The 27,133-nt window shown below is 39.7% G+C and overlaps 1 protein-coding gene across 1 annotated transcript in view; it reads right to left on the reverse strand.

The window, feature by feature from the left end:
• OXCT1 (3-oxoacid CoA-transferase 1) overlaps window positions 1–27,133 on the reverse strand; it is a 105,739-nt gene that overhangs the window by 62,911 nt on the left and 15,695 nt on the right. Inside the window, exons 4-7 of the mRNA XM_082013454.1 lie at window positions 23,674–23,809; window positions 21,307–21,456; window positions 19,464–19,570; window positions 15,740–15,800 (exon numbers count right to left, since the gene is read on the reverse strand). Of these exons, the coding sequence (XP_081869580.1) occupies window positions 15,740–15,800; window positions 19,464–19,570; window positions 21,307–21,456; window positions 23,674–23,809 (454 nt within the window). The remainder of the gene's footprint in view (window positions 1–15,739; window positions 15,801–19,463; window positions 19,571–21,306; window positions 21,457–23,673; window positions 23,810–27,133) is intronic.

A 27,133-nucleotide genomic window follows, 5' to 3' on the forward strand; every position in this document is an offset into this window, starting at 1 on the left:
GAGTTCAGTTCTGTCATTTTCTGACTCTGAGATCAGCTAGACCATGACATTTCTACTCTTGCCAAACTCCTATGGTAATGAAAAGACTGTCAGACAACAGCCGTCCTGAAGAAGAGACTTTTACAACTTTAAAAAACAAGCAACTAACAAATAGTCTGATGAAGGCACATTTTGGTCAATAATCACCACGTTATGCTCACATCAGAGTTGGAATAAATGTCTTTATAAGCACACTGAGGGGCAGGGGAACAGTAAAAATCTGGAAAGTTCAGGTTTATTAAAGAACCTTTAGCCTAATGAGACTGATTTGGGTCACACTGAAAGTCCATTCAGTCCAGTAACCCTTCTTCTTGGCAAAGAAAAGGAGCTTAAAAGACAGTGTGGTACTTCTGGTTATACTCTCCCAGCTTCTAGGAACGTACAGTTCAAGGATGTCCTCAGAGGCTAGACACAGACCACCTTGCTTCATAGCTTCTGATGGACTATGAACTTGTCTAATAGTTTTCTTGGAACCCAAAAGACTCTATTATTGCATTTCTACAACTTAACTACTATAAAAAACATTTGTCATTATCTCTTGTAATTTCACTGTGTGCTTCCTTCTCTTTGCTATACAGGAATAGTATGCAGCTGTTCTTTATTTGCCTGTTCCATACTAATGAAGATCCTGTGTACCTTTATATTTTTCCTGTCTTCTAGTAGGCTGTTATCCTCCATGAAAAAAAGTGAGTTGTGCTGGCAGTATGTCATATCTGATCATCAGGGAAGCAAAGCTGACATAAATCTCCTACTATTGTCTCCAGGTTTTTTGTCATGTGGCTACAGACCCTCATGACTTAGGAGTCACTGCTAGATTATACTCCTTTCACCTTTGTTTTCTCTGTTCTAAATCTCCTCAATTACCTCCTCAGTTGCCTCAAGCTTAATCTCTTCTCTCACACTTCTCTGCACCTGATGCTTCTTTCCTCCAACTGCCCCTTTCTGTTTCCTCCTCCACGCTGTACTGCTGACAGCAAAAAAGAAAACAGACTATGAAATTACCTGTTCTAGGTCCTCACACATAGCAGTTCTGGGTAACAACTGCACAGAAAAGAGGAAGCATACTTGATTATCTGCAAAAGCTGTGTGCGTGCATGAAAGAATATGAAAAATTTAACCCCCAGCCTCTGAAAATGTTCCACCACGTACATAGAACTACATTTCTTCAGAGATTTTTAAGCTAGTTGCACTTTTTAGCACAACCGGGATATATAACATTGTTAAGTTTCAAGAACATGTTCGAAGTTCCAAGCTACTGAAATTTCTCAAAGGAACAATCCTGAGAAAATAACATTCTCAAAACAATGTATTTTCACCTTTTTTTTTCCCCCGGGTAGTTCTACCCAAAATAAAAACTCAATTTAGGCAGACTCACTTATATCATAATAGAAGTGGTTTTATAAAAGAGTAGCTACTTCCACAATAAATGCCTGCTATAAATATGTACTGTAAAAATTTATTTTTATAAATACATTTTAAAATTGTGCCTATAAATATGTACTGTAAAAATGTATTCTGTAATTATAAACTGAAACTTGCAGGTTTTTCCTTAAGACGTTTGCAAAGCAGATAATGAAGAAAAAAGCAGTGTCCGCTAACCATTACTGGTTACTGAAGTTATTCCATTAAATTCATGGAACCGCTTGTTTGATGATTTGCACAAGGTCTATATAATTCAGTATACATCAAAAAGCAAAAGTGATAAATGATAACTGTTTTCTGGCTTCCTTAAATTCATTCATTTGGATCTTACACTATTTTTCTACTGTAAATTTACCTGAATTAAAAGTATGATAGATTACTTTAAGATCCAGCAATCTACAGATTTCAGTACTACCAACCAACCCAGCCTCCTGCAGCAGGCACACCTAAGGAATGACTCCTTCCTAAACTCTTCTTAAAATTTGTTCTCATGCTGGTTGTGATCACATTTTCTGACTTATGCTTTCTTGATGAAATTAGGTGATCATAGTGCTCAGTGCTTATTTTTACTATACTCAACTGGATGATAGTAGTGACAGCAAAAACAGGAACATAATTACATTCTTACATTCTAATTATAAAATGCCCAGTTTGTACTCAGTACCTAAGTTCTTAACACAAAAGAAAACGTAACCATCCACATGGAATACATATAAAATTGCCTTATCAGATCTGGAAAAGGTAATTTTGGAAAATATTTTTTTAGATTACATTATGTAATTATTTTTCAATCATATAATTAAAATAATGGGAGAAGAGACAGAAGAAAACAAACAAAAATCCCGCAATTGGTGAACATAGTCTTCATTTGTTAGGGGCTAGCTAAGAGCAAAAGAACCTGCTTAACCTGTACTAGGTACTTCTGCTGAATAAGGGAACTGGCCACTTCCCAAATCCATCCATTCCAGAACAAAATAGCTGCTAACAATATTAGCTCTACTGGAATGATATCATTTACCATTTTTGCAGACAAAATGTAAGTTGCTCTAAATATATTATTTCTGTACTTCATTGCTTATTTCCAAAATATATTAGATCACAGAATCATTAAGGCTGGAAAAGATCATAAAGTCCGTCAACCCAACACCACCATACCCACTAAACCATGTCCCGAAGTGCCATGTCTACATGTTTTCTGAACACTTCCAGAGATGGTGACTCCACCACCTCCCTGGGCAGCCTGTGCGAATGCTTGACCACTCTCTCCGTAAAGAAATTTTTCCTAATACCCAATCTAAACCTCACCTGGCGCAACTTGAGGCCATTTCCTCTCGTCCTATCACTGGTTACTTGGGAGAAGAGACCAACACCCACCTTGCCACAACCCCCTTTCAGGTAGTTGTAGCGAGTGATAAGGTCTCCCCTCAGGCTCCTCTTCTCCAGGCTCAGCAACCCCAGTTCCCTGAGCCACTCCTCATAAGACTTGTGCTCCAGACCCCTCACCAGCTTTGTTGCTCTTCTCTGGACATGCTCCAGCACCTCAATGTCCTTCTTGTAGTGAGGGGCCCAAAACTGAACACAGGATTCGAGGTGCAGCCTCACCAGTGCTGAGTACAGGGGCACGATCACTTCCCTATTCCTGCTGGCCACACTATTTCTGATACAGGCCAGGATGCTGTTGGCCACCTTGGCCACCTGGGCACACTGCTGGCTCATGTTCAGCCGGTTGTCAACCAGCACCCCCGGGTCCTTTTCCACTGGGCTGCTCTCCAGCCACTCCTCCCCAAGCCTGTAGCATTGCATGGGGTTGTTGTGACCAAAGCCTTTGTGATCAAAAGCCTTTGAACTGATTAGAAGGTAAAAGTAAGTAACTGACATTTTTTACTAAAATTATTCACAGTATCAAGAAAAATAAAAAAAAAAAAAAATAGTTTTAATCTCAACAAAAGGTTTTGTTTTCTTACTCATATCAGAGAAATGACAAATGAAGAGAGCCTGAAAAAGATCCCATCTCCTACACATTCAAAGAAATGTAACTTAAAGGTCAGGAGATAAATTTAAGCCTTACTTTCCAAAATTACCTGAGCAGAATTTAAGTGCTGAAGGGAGAGGTAGGAAAGTAAGAAAAAATCAGAGATTTAATTGCACCATCCAAGATGGAATTCTTTGTATTTTCCAGGCTATGCAAGTCCATCTAAACAACCCTCAAATTCAAGGAATGCCTCTAGCAAAGGATCAGACCAGAGCATGCTAACGAAGAGACAGATAGGAAGGTAAACAGGGTAAAACAACATATTAGCAGCTATTTTGTAACAAATTATGTTACTGGTTCTTTCTGGTAAGAAAAAGAAACCCCACAGGTATTTCAATAAAGGCTACAAAAAGACACATCATCTCAAAATGCCACTTTACGTGCACACATGTATTAGTTATCATCCTTATTTTAGACGTTTGTTATAGACAGCGGTAGTTTACAAAGATTGCTTAAAACTACTTTATATGCTACCAGTTCCTTTCTCAATGAGAGATCAGTGTGGCCCATTTCACCTTCAAAATCATAGGAGATATCCCAAAGTATTCAAGATCAGTAAACCTTTCTGCAGCGTTAAGGGAGAAGGTAGTCAAGAGTATTTTTCAAGGAAAGGATTGGAAGAGAGACAACAGCTGATGGTAGTATGTCATGTGGCTTAGACACTTTCAACAGACTAATCAGAAGCCACAGGAATGTGGGTATCAAGAGATTGAAAGTAAATTTTAAGAATAATAAAACTTTTCTTACACTTAGTCATTCTCCTTCCTGAAAGCTGCCTGGAAAGGAGAGCATTAGACATGCATGGAAATAAAAAACAAGAACAAAGTGCTTCACAGGACCAAAAACATTATTTGATGCTGAAGCTGACAGAAACATGTTAGATCAGTCCTTCAGATCACAAAAATAGAAGTTTTTGCTTATCATAGCCTCCTGAGAAAATTCTCATTTCTTTCCGTCTAGCAACGATGAGAACTTTTCTTTAGCACGTTCAAATTCAAAGACATAACAAGTATGACCTCTAATTTTTCCTGATCATACCAAGTTTTCTACTCTGTCTATTTATTAAATCAGGACGAATAACCACTGAAGCACATCAAGCCAATACCAATTAGCTTGAAATTCCCAATAAATACTTACGCAACTTATTTAAACTTCCCTCTCCAGCCCCTTCAAAACAGAAATACATTAATGGTAGGTTCCTCTGCTGTCTCTGATTCCTCTGAATTGTTGAAACAGAAATTCAGTGCTCTCAGAAACCTTCACATTCATTTAGCAATTTTTGTTCTTCCTGTGTCTGAAAGTCTAGATGATGTCTTGAAGTGGGTGGCTGGGTGGATAATTTCATATAACTCATCTGGTTCTCCCCCTTCCCATAAGCCTCCTGGCAGACATCCAAATCGGATACATCTGGTTTGTGTATGTTTCAGCCTTGATGGATTCCGATGGAATCCATCACAAACAGCAATTCATTTCCACTTATATGATGGCTCAATTTAGTCCTTAAATCTGGAGTTTCTTAAAATCCCAAATTAGTTCTAATTTTGAATGAATGAAGCACATCTACCATAATATTTCTGTAAAATTTAAGACCAAAACCATGTAAAAATAGCTTTTCTCAATGCATGAACACTAGGAGAAACTGAATGCATACATAGCTCAGGAAAATCACAGGATAGTCCACTTTAGTGTGTATGGCGGGCCAGGAGTCTTTTCTAATTGCTGGTGGCAAAGGCAAACACAAAGCATATAACCCCTCCAAAATGCCTTATAGGAGGTGACCAAATACCACAGCATCAAGAATGTGCTGCTGTCCAAGATAGGAAGCCTGTTTCTCAGCTGGCCTCATCCCAAGATGTTACAAAAGCTACAAGACATTTCAAAATACAAAATTTAAAAAAAACACACACAAAAAAAACCCCAAACCCAACAAGCGCAAAGCAACAGAAACAAAGGAGACAAAGGGCTTGCCTAATTCACTTAAAATAACAAGGGAGAGCCACGAGACATCAGTATAACTTCCATTAGCCTGGAATTCAAATAAATAAACATTTTGGCATAAAAATGCAAGCGTCTATTTTGAAGGGAAAAAATTGGTACCTGAAACTATTTTTATTGAGAAATTTAGTTTACTTAAAAAAATAATTGCTAGATGTGTTTGTACCTTCATTTGCAGCTCTTGATGCTCAGAGTGTTTCAGAAATTCAGCACTTTGAGAGCCTGTGGGGGCATAAGTGCTCCTTAGAGCATTTCTTACACAGCCAACTGGCTACATAGCTCCCTGTTTCGATCAGGAATATATCCCAGCTCTCCTCTTTGCTTTCCCCTGCTTCTTTCAACAAGAACTAAAAAACTGATATAATGCATTTGACTTGTTCCAAAGATTAACAAAAAAAGATAAATGTATCTATTTTTCTATAACAAAAACCCCAAAAAACCTGTTTAAACTTTATGTTGTTTCAAGATTTGTTTAGCTATTGCTTTCTCCAGCTTAATCACAAGTGGCAAACTAAGGAATTTAGTATCTAATTCATGGGAATATCAAGTGGAGCACATTTCCACACACTAGACTTCATGAGTGCAGATTTTCTATAAAGCAATTTAACATAGTTTTAGAAGAAAAACAGAAGACTAGACAACTTTCAAATAAACACCAGGAAACTGTTTGGGAGACAGAAATAGAAAACTACTCTGTGTCCTTCATTCGTTCTAGTACCATCTCCTGCAGTCTGCAAAATCAGCATGATTTGAAGTCAAGACAGTCTTGGTATCACAATCCTTTACTTCTCCTTAAATCCTTACTTTTGTCACTGAATAATTCTATTCTATAGCATTTGCAGAAAGGATGCTGCAAGAGAAGACTAAAATCTGAGCTACTGATTCAAACGATTATTCAAAAATTGTCACTGCAGCAATAGTTACAAGGCTGCAGCTTTTCAAATCTCAGTATATTTTTCTCACCTGGAAAAATACATTTGTTTCATGTCAGTACGCAATTACTCACATTGTGAACTTTCTGTAAGATTTTCAGTTTGAATGTCAAATCTTTCTCATTTTGTACTAGAAATCGCTATCAGAGATGTTAAAAGCACAGAAAACAAATTATTGCTTTAAGACATACAAAAAAAAAGTGTATATGCATACAAATTCCTTGAATCATGCCTAGAACTCTCTCTGCAGCATCTTTTCAGTGATACAATCATGCATGATTTAAAATGACAAGACTGGTATCACTGATCAACGCATCTTACACACAAAGCAGGGCATAAGAATTATCATTAATTTACTGTACATATTAGTACATACAACAAAAAGTTAAACCTAGAGTATTTTAAACCTTATTAATTTTCAAATTTTCATGATAGAGGACATGAGTACTGTTAATGAATCACACTTCAAATGTACAGGATATCAGGCTTTCTACAAATTGTTATTAAAACCCCCTAAATTTAGCTTTAGGAGCTAACAGAGGCTTTCCATCAGTTTCTCCAGCACACTGACTTCCTGGCAATCTGCAGTATCTACTGATCAAGCACGGACTTGCTCTAGCTTGACTTTTTTTGAATGTCATACTTGTTCTTAACATATGTGACAAGGATAAAAAGATTTTTTTTCATTAAAGATTATATTCACATCTGCAATGAACTTCTGAGGCTAAATGCTGAGAAAGCTCGTGATAGCTGTTCAAGAAAGTATCAATTTAGAAAGGAATAAAAAATAAGAGACAGATAAAAGAAAAATAAATTCCAATCTTCCAGCACAATGTTGTGTGTAGGTAAAACTGTCTTTAACAGCAGTCAGCAACAATTTGATCTGCTAAGGATTTTAACCACTTAATATGCACTACTCCAGCAATGAAGTGCCAAATCTGAACCCACATAATTAGAGGTTATATATATATAAGAAAAGCAACTGTATGGAAAAAAACCCACAAAACAAAATCACATAGCTAAATTAAAGAAGTTTATCTCCCTAAAAATCAGAAGCATGTAAACTAAATGTAGAAAGAACTATCTCATGAACTCCCTTCTAGCCCAGTCTATTCCAGTGCTTCTCAAATAATAAGATGATCTGCACGAGAGCTGTAAAAATGTTTTGTTCTTCTGTTCTATCTTTTAGTAAACACATGCACACACAGAGCAAGGGATCAAATACAATGAAGGGAAATAAAAACCAAAGAGCATTCAAGTCTGTGGGTGGGCTTCATTTTGGCAAACTAAAATTACTGTGGCAATGGTGAGCAAACGTTTCTAGGAGTTGCTTTTCCAAATCAGTACTAGTAGTCCCTGGATTTCAATTCCAATCCTTTTCTAGCTTGTTCTTTAACCTTCTATGACTGGAGCCATAAGAGGCACCAAACTTTGAACACTGCTGAATACTGAAGCAGAAAAGTCATTAAACACTTCAGCCTTTGTACTCTGTATTTGTAATTTTACTCTCTTCATTGAGTAGTGAAGTACCAACATCCTTGGTTTCCCAGACCACCACATATGTACTAGAAAGAAAGATTTCTTGCTACTTTCAAGTCTTCTTTATTTCATACTAGGCTAGAGATTTCTGAGTTTGCTCCTATGTGCTCAAGCTTTTTTGCTTGTTTGGGTTTTGTAATGCTTAGCCTCAGACATCTGACCTTGGTCTCATTTTCTGCCATTTTTCTTTTCTGTGTTTGAGATTGCAATGACTGTGATCAAGGTCAAACTCCTACTGTTCTTCCAATACTTTCTCCATGCTGGAAAAATTTGTTCTCAAGCTCTTAACACAGTCTTTCCCTAACTTCATTTCTTCTTAGCTATACCTCCCAGAAGCCTTCATCTACCAAGTCTTGGAGCTTATAAAAGCAGTCTTCCTAAGAGGCATTCCTGATACTTTGCCATTTTCCCTTCTATGCTTTCTAAGAATCACGAGCCTGCATTTCCTATTTTCCCACAAGTGTTCAGTCAAATCTTTCATCTAAGGTTCCTTTGGGAATGGATATTGTAATGCCTGTACTCCATAATTGGGCCCTCTAAATTCAGACCCACGAGCACCTCTGATTCAGGGTTTAGCCATGTAAATCCAATCCTGCAGTCAAAAGCCCTCACTAACCACCTAGGTGTTTTAAGATGCAAAGACTTTGGTACTTCTATTAATAATATACATTTATAAACATATATATTTTGCATATATTATACTAACATATTGTTAGACAGAATTCTACTGTCACTTGTGCCAAAAGCTGCTGGTAAGGTGGCAGGACCAAGCAGCTCAGTGTCCATGCTGTGCTAAATGGGATTCTCAAACAAAGCATCCCCCCACTGCAAATCCCTGGGACACTCCCTTAGCAATCATCTCCTGAGTGCACATGGAGTCATCACTGAGCAATTAAACAATATCAAAAAAGGCTATAGCAACACAACAGCTCAGTGATTACAGCATTTGCACAGAAGTACTTCAATTCCATATCCTTCCTGGCCTCAAATCCCCATCTGTGGTTTCCCAGAAACACTTCCTAATGCAAAGTCAGTACCCATCCCAAATACAGAACTACTTCCTGTAGCAGGGTTAGGTTTAGAGTTGCATGGCTGGGGCACCCAAGAAAGGAAAAAGATTCATTTAGATTATTTTTCCATTTCAAAATAGTACTTACAGGCTTTTTTACAGTAAACTGTCACTGTGCAAAAACCTTGAAGAATTCCTCAGAACAGAGCTATGCATCTGAGGAAAGTTTTACTGTTGTTAAAGCACTTGGAGAAATAGACACCAAAAAAAAAAGGTTCATTTTCCAGTTTCCTCAATAAAACACAATGCCATGATTTAGCACAGATAACAGGACACAAATAGCTTATTTCAGTCTGCTTCTGTCCCTTAGTGCAGCACAGTTCATTGTACCTGAGATAATGGCACTCGCTGACGTGGCTATGTTGTTACTAGGCAACCAAAGATAAAATGCAGGCTTTAATGATTTTTATTTAATGCATTTTTATGAGAAAGTACACTCTCTTTTTCCCTCCCCTGATATTATTTGAGGTGGAAATGCTGTTTACACAGGGAGATATATTTAGCTATTCTCTACAGTCTGAACAGGAAAATTATTCAAACTGGATATTCAAACAGCCAGTCAATAAATATTTCTAAACATATTGACTATTATCTCTATCAAAAACTTACATCATGGTAGCAGCTGAGATCTCAAACCACTTCACCAGGGACTAGTCTTCAGTAGGTCTCACAGCAGAGAAGAACAATGGCAAGAAAACAGACAACAGCTTAGGGACATTTGGGGCTGTTATGGATGTTTATGTACTCCTCCATGGCAGAGAACATGAGCCAAAGCCTCTATCACCCTTCACCTCTGCTGTGACAGAGGTGAAGGGTGACACCCACACCTGGCAAGGTCACACCATGTTGTTTCCTGTGGCTTTGGGTTGCCTCAATTCTCTCCAAAAAACAGGCAACATCACCAAAAGCTGTGCCCCTCGGTGGGGCTCTGCTCACAGAAGCCTCTACAGGAAGATGCACATCTTAGGAAGCGTCCTAGTGTCACAGCCCTTGCCCTAGCAGTCTAGGCACACATCCAGGAGGCCTCCCTGTAACTCTGAGCTGCTGACATTTCACTTCCCACCACACAATACAATGGGTCTGTTGAGAAGCCTGACAGCAGGGCTGCCTGCTGAATTCAGCAGACGTGTCTTTCATGCAACAGAGGGTGTTGGAAATGTTACCACATATGTAAGACTACACAAGCCCTCAAGTTTCTTCACATGCCGAGACCTTCCTCTGCACTTTTACATGAGCTGGTGGCTCACATATAACTTGTGACCGCTGCGTTCCTTTTAGATTGGCTTATTTTCCAACTCCGCAGTCTTTGCAAAAGGAGCAGGAAATTGTTTATAGATCTGAAAATCAACTGAAAGCCTCAGGCTGAGTGCGTGTGTGAGGGCTCAGGTCCAAACAAAGCTACAGCTCTGACTTCATACTTCACTCCTGCGAGTTCTGCAAGATGAAGTGAGAAGCAGATGAACAAAGAACTTCTTTAAAATGCAATACTGTAGAAGAACTGAAAAACAAATAAATTCCTGCATCATTTTGCTTTCACATATAGATAAAGCCAAACTAACCAATGCTGCCAATACTGGATTACTTAACATTTTTCTCTGCAAGGGTTATCTTCCAAAGAACAGGAATCATGTGATTCAGTTGAAAACTTCTTTTTGACCCTTAATACTGGTCATCTTTAAATTGAAGTACAAATTCCACTGGACGCAGCACAGTTGTGTCTTTACAGACAGTTAGCTGTGCTTCAGCATATATCCGTATCATCCCACATCTTAGCAGGTTCTCTTTCCTATCACTTAGATAAACAAAAGAAATGCATGTAACACTCCAAAACATTTGTGCAGGTCAGTAAACAGGTCTTGCGTTTCATTAGAGGTTTACAATCAGTCTATTTCTGATCCCAGAAAGGGTACTGAACAGCCACTTCTGACCATTTGCCTAGTCAAAATAAACAGGGCTCAGGGTCAGGTACGTTAAACTAAAATTTGTTCTAGGGGAGTTTTAAAAATCCGTAACTCTCCGCTGCGTGCCACAGACATAACTGGTCACAGCACAGTTTGAATGCCTGCTCCTTCAGAAGCCTCTCTACACACAGCCACCCTCACTCTTCACAACACAGGAGTTTTTAAGCAAGCAATAGCTATCTGTCTGTGGGTTTCTGAGGTGGGGTTTTTTTGGTCTCTACTCTTATCCTCCACATCCGCAAATGCTGCAAAGTTCCCCCACATCTGAATTGCTACAAAAATTAAGTCTGTCCGTACTTCAGCTATGAGAGTGTAAAATACCACACTGACTTAAACTAGAGAACAGCAGCTTTAACACATTAAAGAAAAAAGTGTCTTTTACTGTGTATGCAGCTCCTCAGGTTAACTTAGAAGGGCAGGTTAACAAATGCAATTGATTCCCAGGGTACTTCCCACTCACTTTCACCAAGCTCACAGATGCCTTGAGATTGGATTTCTAGTAGTTTATATTTCCCTTGGTTTGGATCTTACTATGCCAAGTGCCACTCCATATTTTTACCAATGATCAGAAACTAAAACAAATCTGGGGAAAGACTGCTGAAAAAACAAATCCTAAGAAGGAAGCAGCAGTACCAGACACAACAGGTAAACTGGGTCTATTCAAACATAACATGTTTCACAACAGAATACAAAGATAGACATCTGTGATCAAGAAATATCTGCAATACCTACAGACGCATGTTGGAAAGTATACCTTTCCTGAAGTATACCAGAAACAGATCAACAAGGTGTAAGGAACTAACACGGTAGGGCCCACTGTATAATGATCAGCAAAGACTACAGGTATGCAAACAAGGAAGCAGCAAGTCCAAAGAGTAACTCCATTTTTCAGGGGACATTAGTGGCAGCAGCGTTACAATGCTGAAGACAGTCCAGTTCGTCGTATTTGTAAAGTTTCAGAAAAAAACAGAGAGAGAAAGAGACGGACATAAAAAGCATAGGCAAGCTAAAGAAAACGTTTTACAGATAAAATCATTAAGACTTCAATCTGTTCATCGTATCAACAGCACTGAGAAGTCACCCAGGGGAAGGAAATGCCAGCCCCAGAAAGGCTTTTAATCTAGCAGAGAGAGTAAAAGCACTGGATGGAACCTAAAGCCAAACTAATTACGGTAAAAAGACTTATTTACACCAGTGATTAACAACTGGAACAAGCACAAACAGAAGGATGAGGTTTCCATCTCTTGTTTTGTTTGCATCAAGGCAGGATAACTTTCTGATTTAAACACATATTCCAAAATTCAAGTTATACTCTGATTAAACGTACTCACTCAACTTAATAGTGACAACAGCTCAATGTCCAGATGGAGATCGGTGACGAGTGCTGTCCCTCGGGGGTCTGTACTGGGACCAGTACTGTTTAATACCATCACCAGTGACACAGACAGTGGGATCAAGTGCAACCTCACCAACTATGTAGGTGACACCAAGCTGAGTGGTGACACACCTGGGGGATGGGATGCCATCCAGAGGGACCTGGAGGCAGCTCAACGAATGGGCCTGTGTGAACCTCATGAGGTTCTACAAGGCCACGTGCAAGGTCCTGTACCTGGCTGGGTTGGGGCAACCCCCGCTATCAATCCAGACTGGGGGATGAAAGGATTGAGAGCAGGCCTGCCCAGAAGGACTTGGGGGTACTGGTGGATGAAAAGCTCAACATGAGCTGGCAATGGGCGCTTGCAGACCAGAAGGCCAACCGTATCCTGGGCTGCATCCAAAGCAGTGTGGCTAGCAGGTCAAGGCAGGGGATTCTGCTCCTCTACTGCACTCTGGTGAGACCCCAACTGGAGTCCTGTGTCCAGCTCTGGAGCCCTCAGCACAGGAAAGACATGGACCTGTTGGAGCAGGTCCAGAGGAGGCCACCAAAATGGTCAGAGGGATGGAACACCTCTCCTGTGAGGACAGGCTGAGAGAGTTGGGGTTGTTGAGCCTGGAGGAAAAGGCTCCAGGGAGACCTTACTGCAGCCTTCCAGTACTTAAAGGGGGCTTCTAAGAAAGATGGGGACAGGCTTTTTAGCAGGGCCTGTTGCAAGAGGACCAGGGGTAGTGTTTTTAAACTAAAAGAGGGTAGATTGTAAGGAAGAAATTCTTTATAAGGGTGGCGAAACACCGGAACAGGTTGCCCAAAGTAGATGCCCCATCCCTGGAATCATTCAAGGTCAGGTTGGACGGGGCTCTGAGGAACCTGATCTAGTTGAAGATGTCCCTGCTCATTGCAGGGGGGTTGGACTAGATGACCAGCCAGTCATCTAGTCCAGGATGACAAGTCCACTAGATGACCAGGAACTAGACCAGCTAGTTCCAACCCAAACTATTCCATGATTCTATGATAAGTGAATGACCCAGCACCATTGTTCTAATGTAAAGGTTAACAAATGAAGTTCTGTTCATAAAAAAGAGGTTGCTTCTAAAGGATTGGATAAAACTAGATGTATACAAATAAGCAGAAGAAGGAAATAAATATCCCATCAGAGTAGCTACAAGGAGAAACTCTCTTTTTCTGTGCATTTATAGCATTAATTTTAAAAGAAAAATTTCAGCAAGTCAAAAATCAGAAACACAGAGGGATATGCCTCTAATTTTTGCTCGTTACCTGCCTCAGCTTGGTGCTTTGTGTGAGACAAGCAGATGTTGGCAGCACAAGTCAGGTTGCATAACAGGTACGAAGCTCCGTGTTCAAAATTGGGTGGGAGCGCTAAACTGAGACACTACAATCCTGCAAATCCCAATTAATCACTGCATGACTCTAAGACAAGTCTGACTTGTAGCCAGTTTGATGGAAAGGAGCAAGGATGGCTTCAAATCACTGCTTCTAGGACTGTCTGCTTAAATTAAATTAAATGGTCAGTGGGTGAAAAACAGTGCTGGGAACATATACCAGAATTTAGAAATTTGCTGCCAAGACAGTATTAAAATTACTACCCTACAAAATATTTTTTCTTTTCCCTGTAAGTGGGATTGAGAATTTCACCCTTCAGCTTTGTACAACGTTAACTAAGGAGTCAGGCAAAACTCTTTTCAGTTGCCTTAGATTCCCAGTGATTAGTTCTAGACAACTGCAGGCTGACAGTGCTAAGTACTGAGGATGTACTAGATGACATACTGAGATATCTCCTTGCGATTCCCTGGGTTTGAACTCTTAAACCCAAACACAACATTCTGAACTCCACATTGGAAGAAAGACACTTAGAAGTTAAGACAATAAGGCATTGCATTTGGCTCAAAATATCTATTTATCCTAAATCTCTGGTTATGCCTCTTCAGCCATTAATTTTTCCATAAAAAACTACAGTTGTAAAGTAATATTAATGTGAAATCTTGCAAAAAGCTTCTCAGTTTTTAAATGGTATTGAAAAAGCAGCATGACTCACGGTGGACACAGTTCACAGCAGATCTACTAAATACTGTTAGATGGAATTATAGCAAGAAGGATGTCACATAATTGCTGCTCACTGACAAGAAAATTCTACACTATCACACGTGGATAGAAGAGCAGAAAGAGAGAATGAGATGGAATGTAGGTGGAAGGCTTTGATCTACTTAAATTCTCTAAACACCAGACTGAATAAAGTATGAAGGGCAAGTGATGAGAAGGAAAGCGAATGATGAAAGATTCTTTATTTCACTTTTAAATGGAAAAATATTTTAAACCTTTCTTGAAAACCAACTGTGAAAAGTCATGTACTGTTAGTGAACTGTCACTGTTAGTTGTGTGACAAATTCTACGGTATTTTTTGTCATAGTTTTGTAAAACACAAAGAAATAACTCAAGTCCCCAAATGTCTTACCCAGGGATGTTTATACAACAAATGTATTTTTCAGATAAGATTTTACAGAAAAAGAAACAAAATCAAAACCCAACCCCCAAACAAAACAAAAAAACAAAACAAAAACCCTGAAAAAACACAAGCCTCTTCCATTTAGAATTTACTAGAAATAGACTAAAAGAGTTTGTCTTCATCTTACTGTCAAACCATACTTAGCTTTTATTAAGCATATATAAAAAACTTAACAGAGAGTGATGAAAAAGCTAATAGAGCAGTCTATCTTTTAGATATTGCTATGTCTTATCAACTCTCCAGTCACCAATATATTTCCACTGGAGGGTGCTCCATGTTTTTAAACGTTATTGTTCCAGACAAGGCAAAAGGACAAAAAATTGGAAGAAACTTCCACATCATCTAGTCCATTCTCTTTCTCAAGGCATAACCAAATGTCTGTTTCTCATTCTGCACCGACACTCATCTAACTCATTAGAGACTGACTGTGATAGCTCCACGATTTGCCCAATCTATGTTGTTATGTACTTATCCTTATTATCAGAAAGTTTTGCATAAGGTCTTATGTGAATCTTCTCAAGCACAGCCGAAGCCTACATTTCTTCTTCCATCCATATATTATTTTATTTAACAAATTCAAAGGCTGTAGCCGTGTTTCCCTTTCAAAGGCTAATCACAGCTAACAAGAAGTCCTGGCCAGGATCAGATAAACTGAGGAAGCATGATGAACTAAAAGAGATCGTAGTGTTAGGAGGAGGCAATCCAGGGAGACAAGGTTATACCACTCTCCCGGGTATGAAATCCCCCAATGAGTAAAGAAAAGAAAAGAACTCTGTCCCCATAACACCACACAAAACAATGGAACTTACTGACTACAGGGGTATAGAGCTTGCAATGTGTCAATTCCCTACCTCTACCACAGTTGTCTTGGCAGCTTTGCACATAGGTTGGTTGAAGTTTCTTGCAGTTTTCCTGCAAAAGAAAAGAAAATTAATAACTATTAAAAGCTGTTAATAGTACAAAGAAAGACTTTTCAGAGATAAGTTACTGCAAGTATTTCTGTCATATAAACATCACAAATCTCTTCACCAAATAGCTAGAGGACTAATAAAAAAACAGAGGGAGTAAAAAGTATTATGGAATTGTGTTAAGACGCATATGAAATTAAATCATATTTTGCTACATTAGAAAATATTTATTACAGCTCTCTTGACTTTTAATCAGCACACTGTTTAACTGAAATCAGGTATGCTACTGATATCTTCATTTATTAGATCCAAGAGTAGCAGCAAGCTGGGCTTTGAACAACATACCTTCCCATTATTTCACTGCACAAAGAATGAAACTGATCTCCACAGGCAGCCAGCACAGGGCCAACAACCTCTCAAGTCCCGCATATGCCTTCATAATTCAGACTAGGACTTGGGATAACACTTTGCACATTAGTAAATTTAATATAGTTCTCTTGATTAAAAACCTGTGCCAGTTTTGGCACTCTCTGCAAGACTCTGGCATTCATCCTAAGTACTTCCATGCAGTATTTCTGTAACAAGGAAGAAGAACCTCTAGGGACTAAAAGTAACACATGACATATATAACCCTGCTGGGATCTGCACCGAGATTCTAGTAGGCACAAGAAAAAACAAGTGACCTGTGTCACCCCCTCTCTGTATTTTTTCAGAAAGCAAACAAAACTGTGCAGGATAATATTTAAGAAATATTATATATATTTTAGCGGCATTCCACTGATAGATACTCAGCATTTTTCTCTTTCAAGAAGTAGAATTCTTGAAAATTTTTTATCAAAATGCATGAAACCAGGTTCAAAACAAGTCAAAACATCCCTTCCCCCGTCCCTTTTCCATTTTTTTTCTGACCACCCTTATTTCCCAAAGCCTTCTCCTCCCTTATTCACCCTTGCCTGCGATGACCATGCCGAGTGCTGTGGCCATGCTGAACTTTGGGATGCTGCTGCCACCTCGTGGCTTTGGGGGCGGTAGGGAACTGAAATGGCCAAATCCTGAGACTACCAAGCAGTTTTAACAGGATTTCTAGTGCAGAGACCTACAGAATCAAAGCTATACTCAAAGACACCTGTCTTGGGGAAATCCTGTTTTATCGGCAATACACTGCAGCTGTGAAGCCTCTGACAGAGGCTACAGAAGGGACAGTATCTTTTGTCCGTGGTTCTCCTCTGTGGCTGTGGAAACATAAAAGGATGTAAGAAGAGGAAAACATAGAAAAAAGAAAAAGGCTTTAATTTATATTCTTCTCTTAGTGCATGAATACATTAGACAGTAGTGATTTAGGGAAAACTACCCTAAACTAGGTAGAGAATGAGAAGAAAAATAGAGTTATAAAAGCTGAATTAAAACACCAAGGGAATGGATCCAGATGAAGGAGGGCAGATGTGGAAAGAAAGAATTCAGTTATTTCATCTTTCTAAGCCAAAGACTTTCTCAAGATCATTTGGTCTGCCAGTAAAAGGAATTGGTATAAAATTATTTTTACACAGGGGAAAAAGTTACAAGAAAACATTTCAATGTCAAATTAAGAAGAGTTAATGGGCTTGATTCTGACCCTATTTATAAAAGCTTATGCAGTTTATAATGTTCTTAGGTTAGTAAAATTGTTTCAGAAGCAGCAGTCTTTTACAAGATCAAAGGTCTTATTTCTAAAGAACACATCATCCAGAAGGAAAAAAAAAAGCATCACAGAACCATTAAGGTTGGAAAAGACCTTTAGGACCATCAAGTCCAACCATCAAGCCAACACCACCATGCTCACTAAACCATGTCCCAAAGTGCCATGTCTACATATTTTTTGAACACTTCCAGTGATGGTGACTCCACCACCTAAACACTACTTACACAGAAACACTACATAAGCCAGAAGAAAAAAAACAGAAACACTATATTTATTTTCCAAAACAGAACAATGTTCAGGTTTTTGGAGTATGAAATCAAGAAGCTAGATAGCCAGGTTTGTCTTTTTATTTCAAGATATGTTTCTGAACATCTAGACCCAGCAATGTCTACAAAGTCCATTGTTCCAGTGATGGATTCCTAAGCTGACCCAAAGGCATGACAACAGCTTTTCTCCCAAAGGCAAAAGATAGGAAACTAGTTCATAGTAGGCTAAACCAACAAACTACATCCACTATGTCAAAAATACATATTCCTTTTCATCCTCTAGATCACAGAAATGTTGCTGTTATTCTAATCTATTACAAGTTCCTCCTCTATTGTCTCCTGCAGGCTATGAGATGAGCCTATGTTTCTCTGTTGTAGGCCATGAGGTAATCTGTGCCATATCCAAAAACAAACATCCAAAACCAAAATGTGTCACTGCTTATTATAAGCAAATTCTTTTAAGATAGCAATAGTCTACATGGAATAAGACACTGGATGATGACTTTTCCATCTTTCATTAGTCACACTTGAAAGAAGGAGTCAAGATTTTTAGGTCTCCACTCCAGATGGAAGTAGTATCTGGTACCAACTGTATTGTGTGAATGTGGGAGACAAGATCAGAGAAAGTCAAGGCCAAGGGGGAAGACTATTTCCTGTATTCCATGTCCCAGAGCCTAAGGAAAACAGTTTAGCAGGCACCAAACTCCTGTGCGCACACACAAGAAAGTTCAATTTTGAATCAGAAACCATCTTGTCTTGCCAGTAGTCAAGCCAGGATATTGAGTTGGATAAAATAAAAAATTATGTCTTAATTTTCAAGTATTTTCGTTTAATATTATTATTATACCTACAAGATACATAGATTTATGTGAATACATGTGTATGTATACATATATACACAGAAAAAGCACTACTTTATTGGTATTATTTTATCTGCATATTTTTCAGTTGCTTCTTCAACTTTCTGTTTAATACAAGCAAAGACAGACTATATCACTGAGCAGAATCTTGTAATAAACTGCAACTGGCTACTGTAACACTTACCTTTTCATCTGACAGCCACAAAACAAACAAATAAAAACCAGAGGTTAAACATAAGCAAACCTTTCCTGCTTCAGTTCAGGACAAACTAGATCAGAAGTATAGCAACTTAAATAAATGATGTTATCACTAATGCAATGCCCAAACTTTTCACTACAAAAGACGTTTAGATACATATAATGCCTCTCCCTACATCACTGAGATGATACTGACTTTAAACATACTTTTCTGGGGACAGAACAAAGTTTTCCCATCACTGACTGGCCAAGAGACTGACTCAGCTCCCTCCTCTTCTGACATACACGAACCTGTGCTTCCTGGGTCAGTCTTCAATTTCGCAAGGAATAGGACCCAAACCACCATGAAAATTGAAATTAACAGAATGTCACTACATTCCTCCACAGTCATCATGATGACTTTGGTCTATTATGTCTCATTTTTAACTACCAATGTTTTATTTCACAGCTATGTTTGAATTCTCAAAAGTCATTAGAAAAAGCAATTAGTCAAAACAAAAAGCAATTTTGTTTTTTATAGCAGTATGATTTGACAGTAGGGAAAGGCAATATGAAAGTGAAATCAGTAGAACATTATTTTGCCATCACACAGGAGACAGGATTCTCCTTCTCTTTCATTATCTAAACCATTAAAGAATCTCTTCCCACTGGTAAACAAGTCATACCTGAAGATGATGTTTCCTGCACGATCAGCCTTCCATGCCTTCACAAGAGCAAAATCTCCTGTAATTGACTTCTCCAGAATAAAGTGACGGCCATCAAACTCTCGCACCTACAGAGAATAGTACACTATTGAGATGTGGGTTTCTTCAAACAGGTACCCCATGTAATATTTATTTTATGGGCTTAATTTTACAGGCTATTACATTTAGACTTCTTTTTGTACTACATAAAGTTTTATCTGAAAAACTGTATCTCAACTGTATAGTAACAGAGAAGCGTGGAAAGGCTGTAAACCCCAGTTTTATCATAGTGTCTCTGTTCAGTGAAACAGAATGCGAATCAGATCCATATTCTTGCTGCTCCATCTACTGGAATTAGATATGCTTTTTCCTGCACATCTATCAGCTAACCAAAAACTGAAGTGCTAAAGCAGAACTGTTGAGAAAGTTCATAATCACTGCCCACTACCAGAAACACCAAATCAAAAATGAAGTGGATTTCAGAGTACTGAAATCACATCATATGACAGGCTGAATTTCATTTGGTTTTCTCTGCATGTATGACCAATAGTGATATTGTGCCTGAAGCCACAATATGTAACTGACAAACAGCTAGTATTTTAATCCTATATAGAAACATGAAACAGCATTTCTCTAACAATGCAGAAGGTTAGAGTACACACAAATACTACTTGAGAGCTATTAACATTTCTGAGAGGGGGAGGAAGTATGACAGAAGTGTATCAGAAGTCAGTTTTTCGGTCCTGTAAAAGCAGATCTCAGCTTTTATAAAATGAACTTGCAGTCAAAATTGATTTGGAGAATGGATTTGATCAAATCATGCTATCAGTGTTAGTCATGTTATTAGCCCCCCAAAAGACTGAGTAAGAGAGACTTTTCCACAAATATGAAAAGTAGAAGAAAAATGTTATCCAAATTATAAACTACCTAATAAACAGAACATTCCTTCAAATGGTAAAACTTTATAATGATATATTCAGTAAGAAAATTAAGGAAAAAAAGACTATGTTAATGATTAGATACTGAAAATAGCCATGTATAAAATATACAAAAATCATGAAAGGGGAAAAATTACTTTTACCCAAGAGACGTTCTCGAGGTAGAATTTAATGCCATTTGCAGCCTAAATGGAACATACCACATTAGCCCCATCCATTTTTTCAGGTACAGTTATGGCACTGAGAAATCTCTTCCTGTCTCCAAATTCTACATCCAATTTCAACATGAAGCCCTTGTTTCACACTTGGAAGCTACACTCTTTTTATTTCTTTGCAATTTCAAGTACTCAGATGAAATTGCATTTCAACTGTTGGCAAATACATTTCCTGAAAGTTTGCGTCAACTGAGCTCTTCCTGGTTTAACAGGAAAACGTCCCACCTCTTCTAATGCTAAAGCTTCATGTACAGCTGCAGGGCTGCTTACTCCATACCACAGTATTTAAGGAGCACCTGTCTCACTAATAGGAGGTTGTCCTCAATCTGTACTGTGTACTGCAATGACCTGGTACAAGAGTTTGTTTGAATACACAGCAAACCTGGTCAGGGAACTAAGTGAAGAGTAACTCAGCAAGATAGGTTTTCACTTGGACTGGTCTTGATGTTAAGTCACCCTAAAGATGTAAAAACTTTTCTAACACATCACAGAGGACAGAATTAAGCATTGGGAGAAAAACTAATGCGTCCAGTGCTTACAGATATTCTGTTAATCCAAAATACCAAGGTTAAACTTGGCCAGGAGGTGCTTAAACTACTGTTTATCTTGGAAATACGTAAGAAATTCAGTTTTCAAAGCAAAAGGCTTCCTAACAAGAAATTGATGTCTTACCTCTCTTGGCTGGCTAGCAATGGCAATGGTGCCATCTGTGTTGTATTTGATAGGTGCACCCCCTTCCTGCACCAGTGTCCCATAGCCCGTACTGGTGTAAAATGCTGGGATTCCTGCTCCTCCTGCTCTAATACGTTCAGCAAGCGTACCCTGTGGGAAAACGCATTCAAGAACTAGTCATTTGGGAACAACAAATCAAACTTTCATGAATGGCTTGCATGAACTTATTTTTATATCCTGTCATCTGGAGCTTTTTCTTCTGAACTCAGCAGACCACCACACCTATTTCTTCCTCCCGTTTTAGCTTTCCTTTGTGGGATGGGTACTGGATGTGGCAAGAAACGCTTCACACACAGCCATAAATTGCTCAAGAGCACACCATCACACAACCCCCTGTCAACTCCCAAGCCCCAGCACTTTGCTGTGCCTCCTCTCCTTCAGCTTGTTTCCCAATCCATTACTCTGAGAACACTACAGAGTTCTTTTTCTCTTTCCCACATGGCTACATATGCTGGAAGATTTTTCTTTTATAACAGTCCTACATATTTATGTTTCATCCTCCAACATCTTAAGAAAAACTTCGTACCTCATTCCAAGTTGAAACAGCCACACATAGCAGATTGAGAAAGGAAAAGGGAGTCCAGTGATCTAGGTTGCCTGTGCTAAGAATACCAAGAAGCTGACAGAATAGCATTTCTACTCTGTTTGACCATCCCATCTGCACTCTGCTCAATGTCCAGCTGTACCATAGATATCAACAGCCCAAATTCCTCATCAGCCTTAATTATGGACTTATGGCCAAAGACATGTCTGCCTGCTTTTCACTAGTGTCCTTTTGCAATTTTTTTTTATATTTTTCTGGATTCAAAGCAAGACAAGGCCGTCACAGTCAATTATCTAGCTTGACGGCCTCCAAAACATAGGTTGCATTTTCCCCAGTTATCCTGCAAGAAACACAATGACTTCTAGTAGGTTTACAATATGGCAGCAAGAGGCAGACGCAAACCGTGCAATGATACAAAGTCCTGCATTCCAAGCAGCCTTAGCATGTCAAGATCTCACCATGACCTCTCCCTTACTGTGTAACAAGGATGCAACAGTCCCCCATTTTGCCTAAAGCCATACCAAACCTGAAGACCATGTTCCAAAAGGTTATTTCATCTTGACACAAATATTTCAAATCCCCGCATCAGTCAGCAAGTCATTAATTCACCTCACTGTTCACCATTGCACACTGTAGACCCAACATTTTCATGCTGGATCTACATAGCTTGTCTCTGCAGTCCACAAAGCGGTTACGTGTCTAAGGAGTTCATGGTCTTCTAGATTAAACCACTGAACATTAAGTAGGAAGAAGAAAAAAATTAATTGTGAGGTGATAGAAAGGCGAGGTTTGCAATTTTTGAAACATGAGAAGTGACAAGTGCTTGGTTATTCCATGTCAGCTGACTGGGTGTGAGGAGCTTTTCTGCTCATCTCTGGGATTCTAAGAGACATTCCCAAGAGACGGAGCCCAAAACTCTCGTCATAAAAACTTAAGATTGTTGCTTTCCCTAGAGACTTAAATCAATACTCATTAAAGCCTAAAGGTTATGTGTTACCTTTGGAAATGCCACACACTAACATGCTGTAGGCTTTAAAGTTAAAGTACTAACTTCACAAAACTATATCTCAATAGGATATGACTGATACTCATGATTTTAGGATCTCATTGCATGCAGGCTATTTGGGTAGCTTGGCAGCGCTAGAATAGTTAACACTACGGTGCTAAAAAGTGAAGTTGTAAATAGTGGCTCCTAACACTATGCTGAGATTAATTTAGCTAAGATTTAATGAACAAGCCCAAAAGAGTTATGTCTCACAATGAACCGAAATCTCCTAATTTGATTCCTACCCACTAGATGGCAGACACTGCACACGCAACATCCGCAAAAGCATACACAAGCTGCCACCAATACAGGAATTCAGTAACTCCCTCAATTTTTTCCCTGTATATGGGCCACAGTAGCGAGCATGCTTCATGTCTTTTCTATAGTCTGAGAGGAACTACCAAAAATCAAAGATTGTACAATAAGATATACATAGAGAGAGAGAGAGAGACAGATATACATGGAATGAATATAATGTAACAAGCCATAAAATGAATTCACACTATACAACCAGTCAGTTCTTAACAGACCAGCTGCAGCCTACAGCCCATGATCCTAAGATGGCAAATGCCATTTCTCTATTGCACATCTTTACTGCACCTCTGCACACAGGTAAGACATTTGAACTGCAAAATAATTTTGTAAGACCACTTAAGCATTATCCTGCTCATTATTTTAGATTAAAAGAAATTACCTGTCTCCTAGACACATTCCTTACCTGAGGGGTAAGCTCAACTTCAAGCTCACCAGATAAATACTGGCGTTCAAATTCAGCATTCTCTCCAACATATGATGACACCATGCGTTTTATCTGCTTAGTCTGAAGCAGAAGACCAAGTCCAAAATTGTCAACACTGTGTAGAAAAAGCCAGACAATACTCAGCATTAATAACAGAGTTTTGTTGCATTCAAAGCACTCGATAAACTTTAATGACTTAACAAGATAGGACAAAGTTATCTCCCCCCACTTCAGACATAGGAATTGGAGACAAAAATTGAATTTCAGCTTTTAGGAGGGAGAACATCGAAACTACAAATAAAATTTAGAAGTCCAGTGCTCAGATCTTATCTCTTCTAAGGTACTGAATACATCCCAAACTCCATTTTAAAGATGTTTTACATGTAACAGCTACAAACATCAGCTTAATAAGTGGTGTTATTTTACACATCTGCTCCTTTAAAAAGCCTTACTAATTAATAAAAAGTCACACATGGCACAATCTGTCTTTCAGTGAACAGACTTCTTTCTTTAAACTCTTGCTCCCCAGGAAAAAGGCAAGTGATTGCTTAGCAGCTCAAGGAGAAAGGCGAATTCACATTTATAGTGCTGGTCTGTATACAAGGTAAAAGAATATTTGCATTTAAATTTTCTTATTAAAGTAAGTAATTCACTATCTTATTGAGAAATTGCCTACTCCAGCAAAAGCTGTTAACACTGCAGCCAAGGTTTTCTTGTCTGTGTCTTAATATATCATCTCAAACTGAATGCCAGAGATAACATACAACATTTTCCTTGTGCCAGTGCTTCTGAATTCTGTTATCCTAAAGACATTACTCTCTATTAATCTTCAGAATTTTTGTGGTTTGTCACACTACATTGTGTATGTGATGGGAGAAGATACTTCAAGAGTTACTGTAACAAAAGGGCTCTGTAAAAAAAGCTATTTCAATTTGAAAAAATATAAGGCTAAAATATAAAAATGGAACTAAACAGAGATGATATTACAAAGAGTTGTGGTTTAACCTGGCAAGTAGCTAAAACCACACAGCCATTTGCTCACCACTCCCGCCAGCTCAGCAGGATGAGGCAGAGAATCTAAAAAAAAAAAGGTAGAACTCATGGGTTGAGATAAAGGGAGTTTAATAGGACAGGAAAAAAAAGAGTAATACTGATGATAATAATAATAATGATAAAAGAATATACAAGTGATGCACGGCACAATTGCTCACCACCCGCTGACCGATGCCCAGTTAGTTCTCGACCTGTGGCCCCTCCCCATCCAACTCCCCCAGTTTATATACTGAGCATGATGTGGTATGGAATGGAACATCCCTTTTGCCAGGGGTCAGCTGTCCTGGCTGTGCCCCCTCCCAGCTTCCCGCGCACCCCCAGCCCACTCGCTGACAGGGCAGAGCATGAGAAGCTGAACAGCCCTTGACTGCTTAGCAACAAATAAAAACATCAGCATGTTATCAACATTATTTTCATCACAAATCCAAAACAGTATACCAGCTACTAGGAAGAAAATTAACTTTATCTTAGTCGAAACCAGGACACGAAGGCATGTTTCTTTCACATTTCCAACACATTATGCAGGATACTGGCAGACTGGTACATGTGTGTGAAGTTCCTCTACATTTATACTGGTTTCTGCAACGTGTGAGTGAAAAACTAAGACCTTCCACTCCCACCAGAGGAAAGACGCCATGATCCAGAAGCACCTCAGAAAAAGTGACGTGTATTTGCCACTAGTTGTTTCAATTCAAATTACTTAATTATCTACACAATGGCTTGAATTTTCAGGGTAAGAAATATTGAAAAATATTAAAACAATCCTTTAAGAAACCAAACTCACAGAATCACAGAATCACTAAGGTTGGAAAGGACCTTCAAGATCGTCAAGTCCAACCATTAACCCAGTGCCACCATATCCACTAAACCATGTCCTGAAGTGCCACATCCACACGTTTTTTGAATGCTTCCAGAGATGGTGACTCCACCACCTCCCTGGGCAGCCTGTTCCAATGCCTGACCACTCTCTCGGTAAAGAAATTTTTCCTAATATCCAATCTAAACCTCCCCTGGTGCAACTTGAGGACATTTCCTCTCGTCCTATTGCTAGTTACTTGGGAGAAGAGACCAACACCCACATCGCCACAACCACCTTTCAGGTAGTTGTAGAGAGCAATAAGGTCTCCCCTCAGCCTCCTCTTCTCCACACTGAACAACCCCAGTTGTTCAACAACCTCAGCCGCTCCTCGTAAGAATTGTGCTCCAGACCCCTCACCAGATTCATTGCCCTTCTCTGGACACACTCCAGCACCTCAGCATCCTTCTTGTAGTGAGGGGCCCAGAACTGAACACAGGATTCGAGGTGTGGCCTCACCAGTGCCGAGTACAGGGGCACAATCACTTCCCCACTCCTGCTGGCCACACTATTTCTGATACAGGCCAGGATGCTGTTGGCCAACTTGGCCACCTGGGCACACTGCTGCCTCATGTTCAGCCGGTTGTCAACCAGCACCCCCAGGTCCCTTTCCGCCTGGCAGCTCTCCAGCCACTCCTCCCCAAGCCTGTAGCATTGCATGGGGTTGTTGTGGCCGAAGTGCAGGACCCTGCACTTGGCCTTATTAAACCTCATACAGTTGACCTCTGCCCATCGATCCAGCCTGTCCAGATCCCTCTGCAGAGCCCTCCTACCCTCCAGCAGCTCAACACTCCCACGCAACTTGGTGTCATCTGCAAACTTACTGAGGGAGCACTCAATTCCCTCATCCAGATCACCAATAAAGATACTGAATAAGACCGGCCCCAGAACCGAGCCCTGGGGAACACCGCTTGTGACTGGCCACCAGCTGGATTTAACGCCATTCACCACAACTCTCTGGGCTCGGCCGTCCAGCCAGTTCCTCACCCAGCGAAGAGTAAACCTGTCTAAGCCACGAGCCGCCAGTTTCTCCAGGAGAATGCTGTGGGAGACGCTGTCAAAGGCTTTACTAAAGTCCAGGTAGACAATGTCCACAGCCTTTCCCTCATCCACTAGGCAGGTCACCTGGTCATAGAAGGAAATCAGGCTGGTCTAGCAGGACCTGCCTTTCATGAACCCATGCTGGCTGGGCCTGATCCCTTGCTTGTCCTGCAGATGCCCTGTAAGCACTCTCAGGACAAACTGCTCCATGATCTTCCCCGGTACGGAGGTCAGGCTGATAGGCCTGTAGTTCCCAGGATCCTCCTTCCAGCCTTTCTTGTAGATGGGTGTCACATTGGCAAGCCTCCAGTCTTCTGGAACCTCCCCTGTTAACCAGGACTGCTGATAAATGATGGAGAATGGCTTGGCAAGCTCCTCCGCCAGCTCCCTCAGTACTCTTGGATGGATCCCATCAGGCCCCATAGACCTGTGGGTGTCCAAGTGGCTTAACAGGTCTTTAACTGCTTCCTCCTGGATTCTGGGGGATAA

The sequence above is a fragment of the Phaethon aethereus genome (genome assembly GCF_964289735.1).
Source record: "Phaethon aethereus genome assembly, chromosome: Z".
NCBI classification, from domain to species: Eukaryota; Metazoa; Chordata; class Aves; order Phaethontiformes; family Phaethontidae; genus Phaethon; species Phaethon aethereus.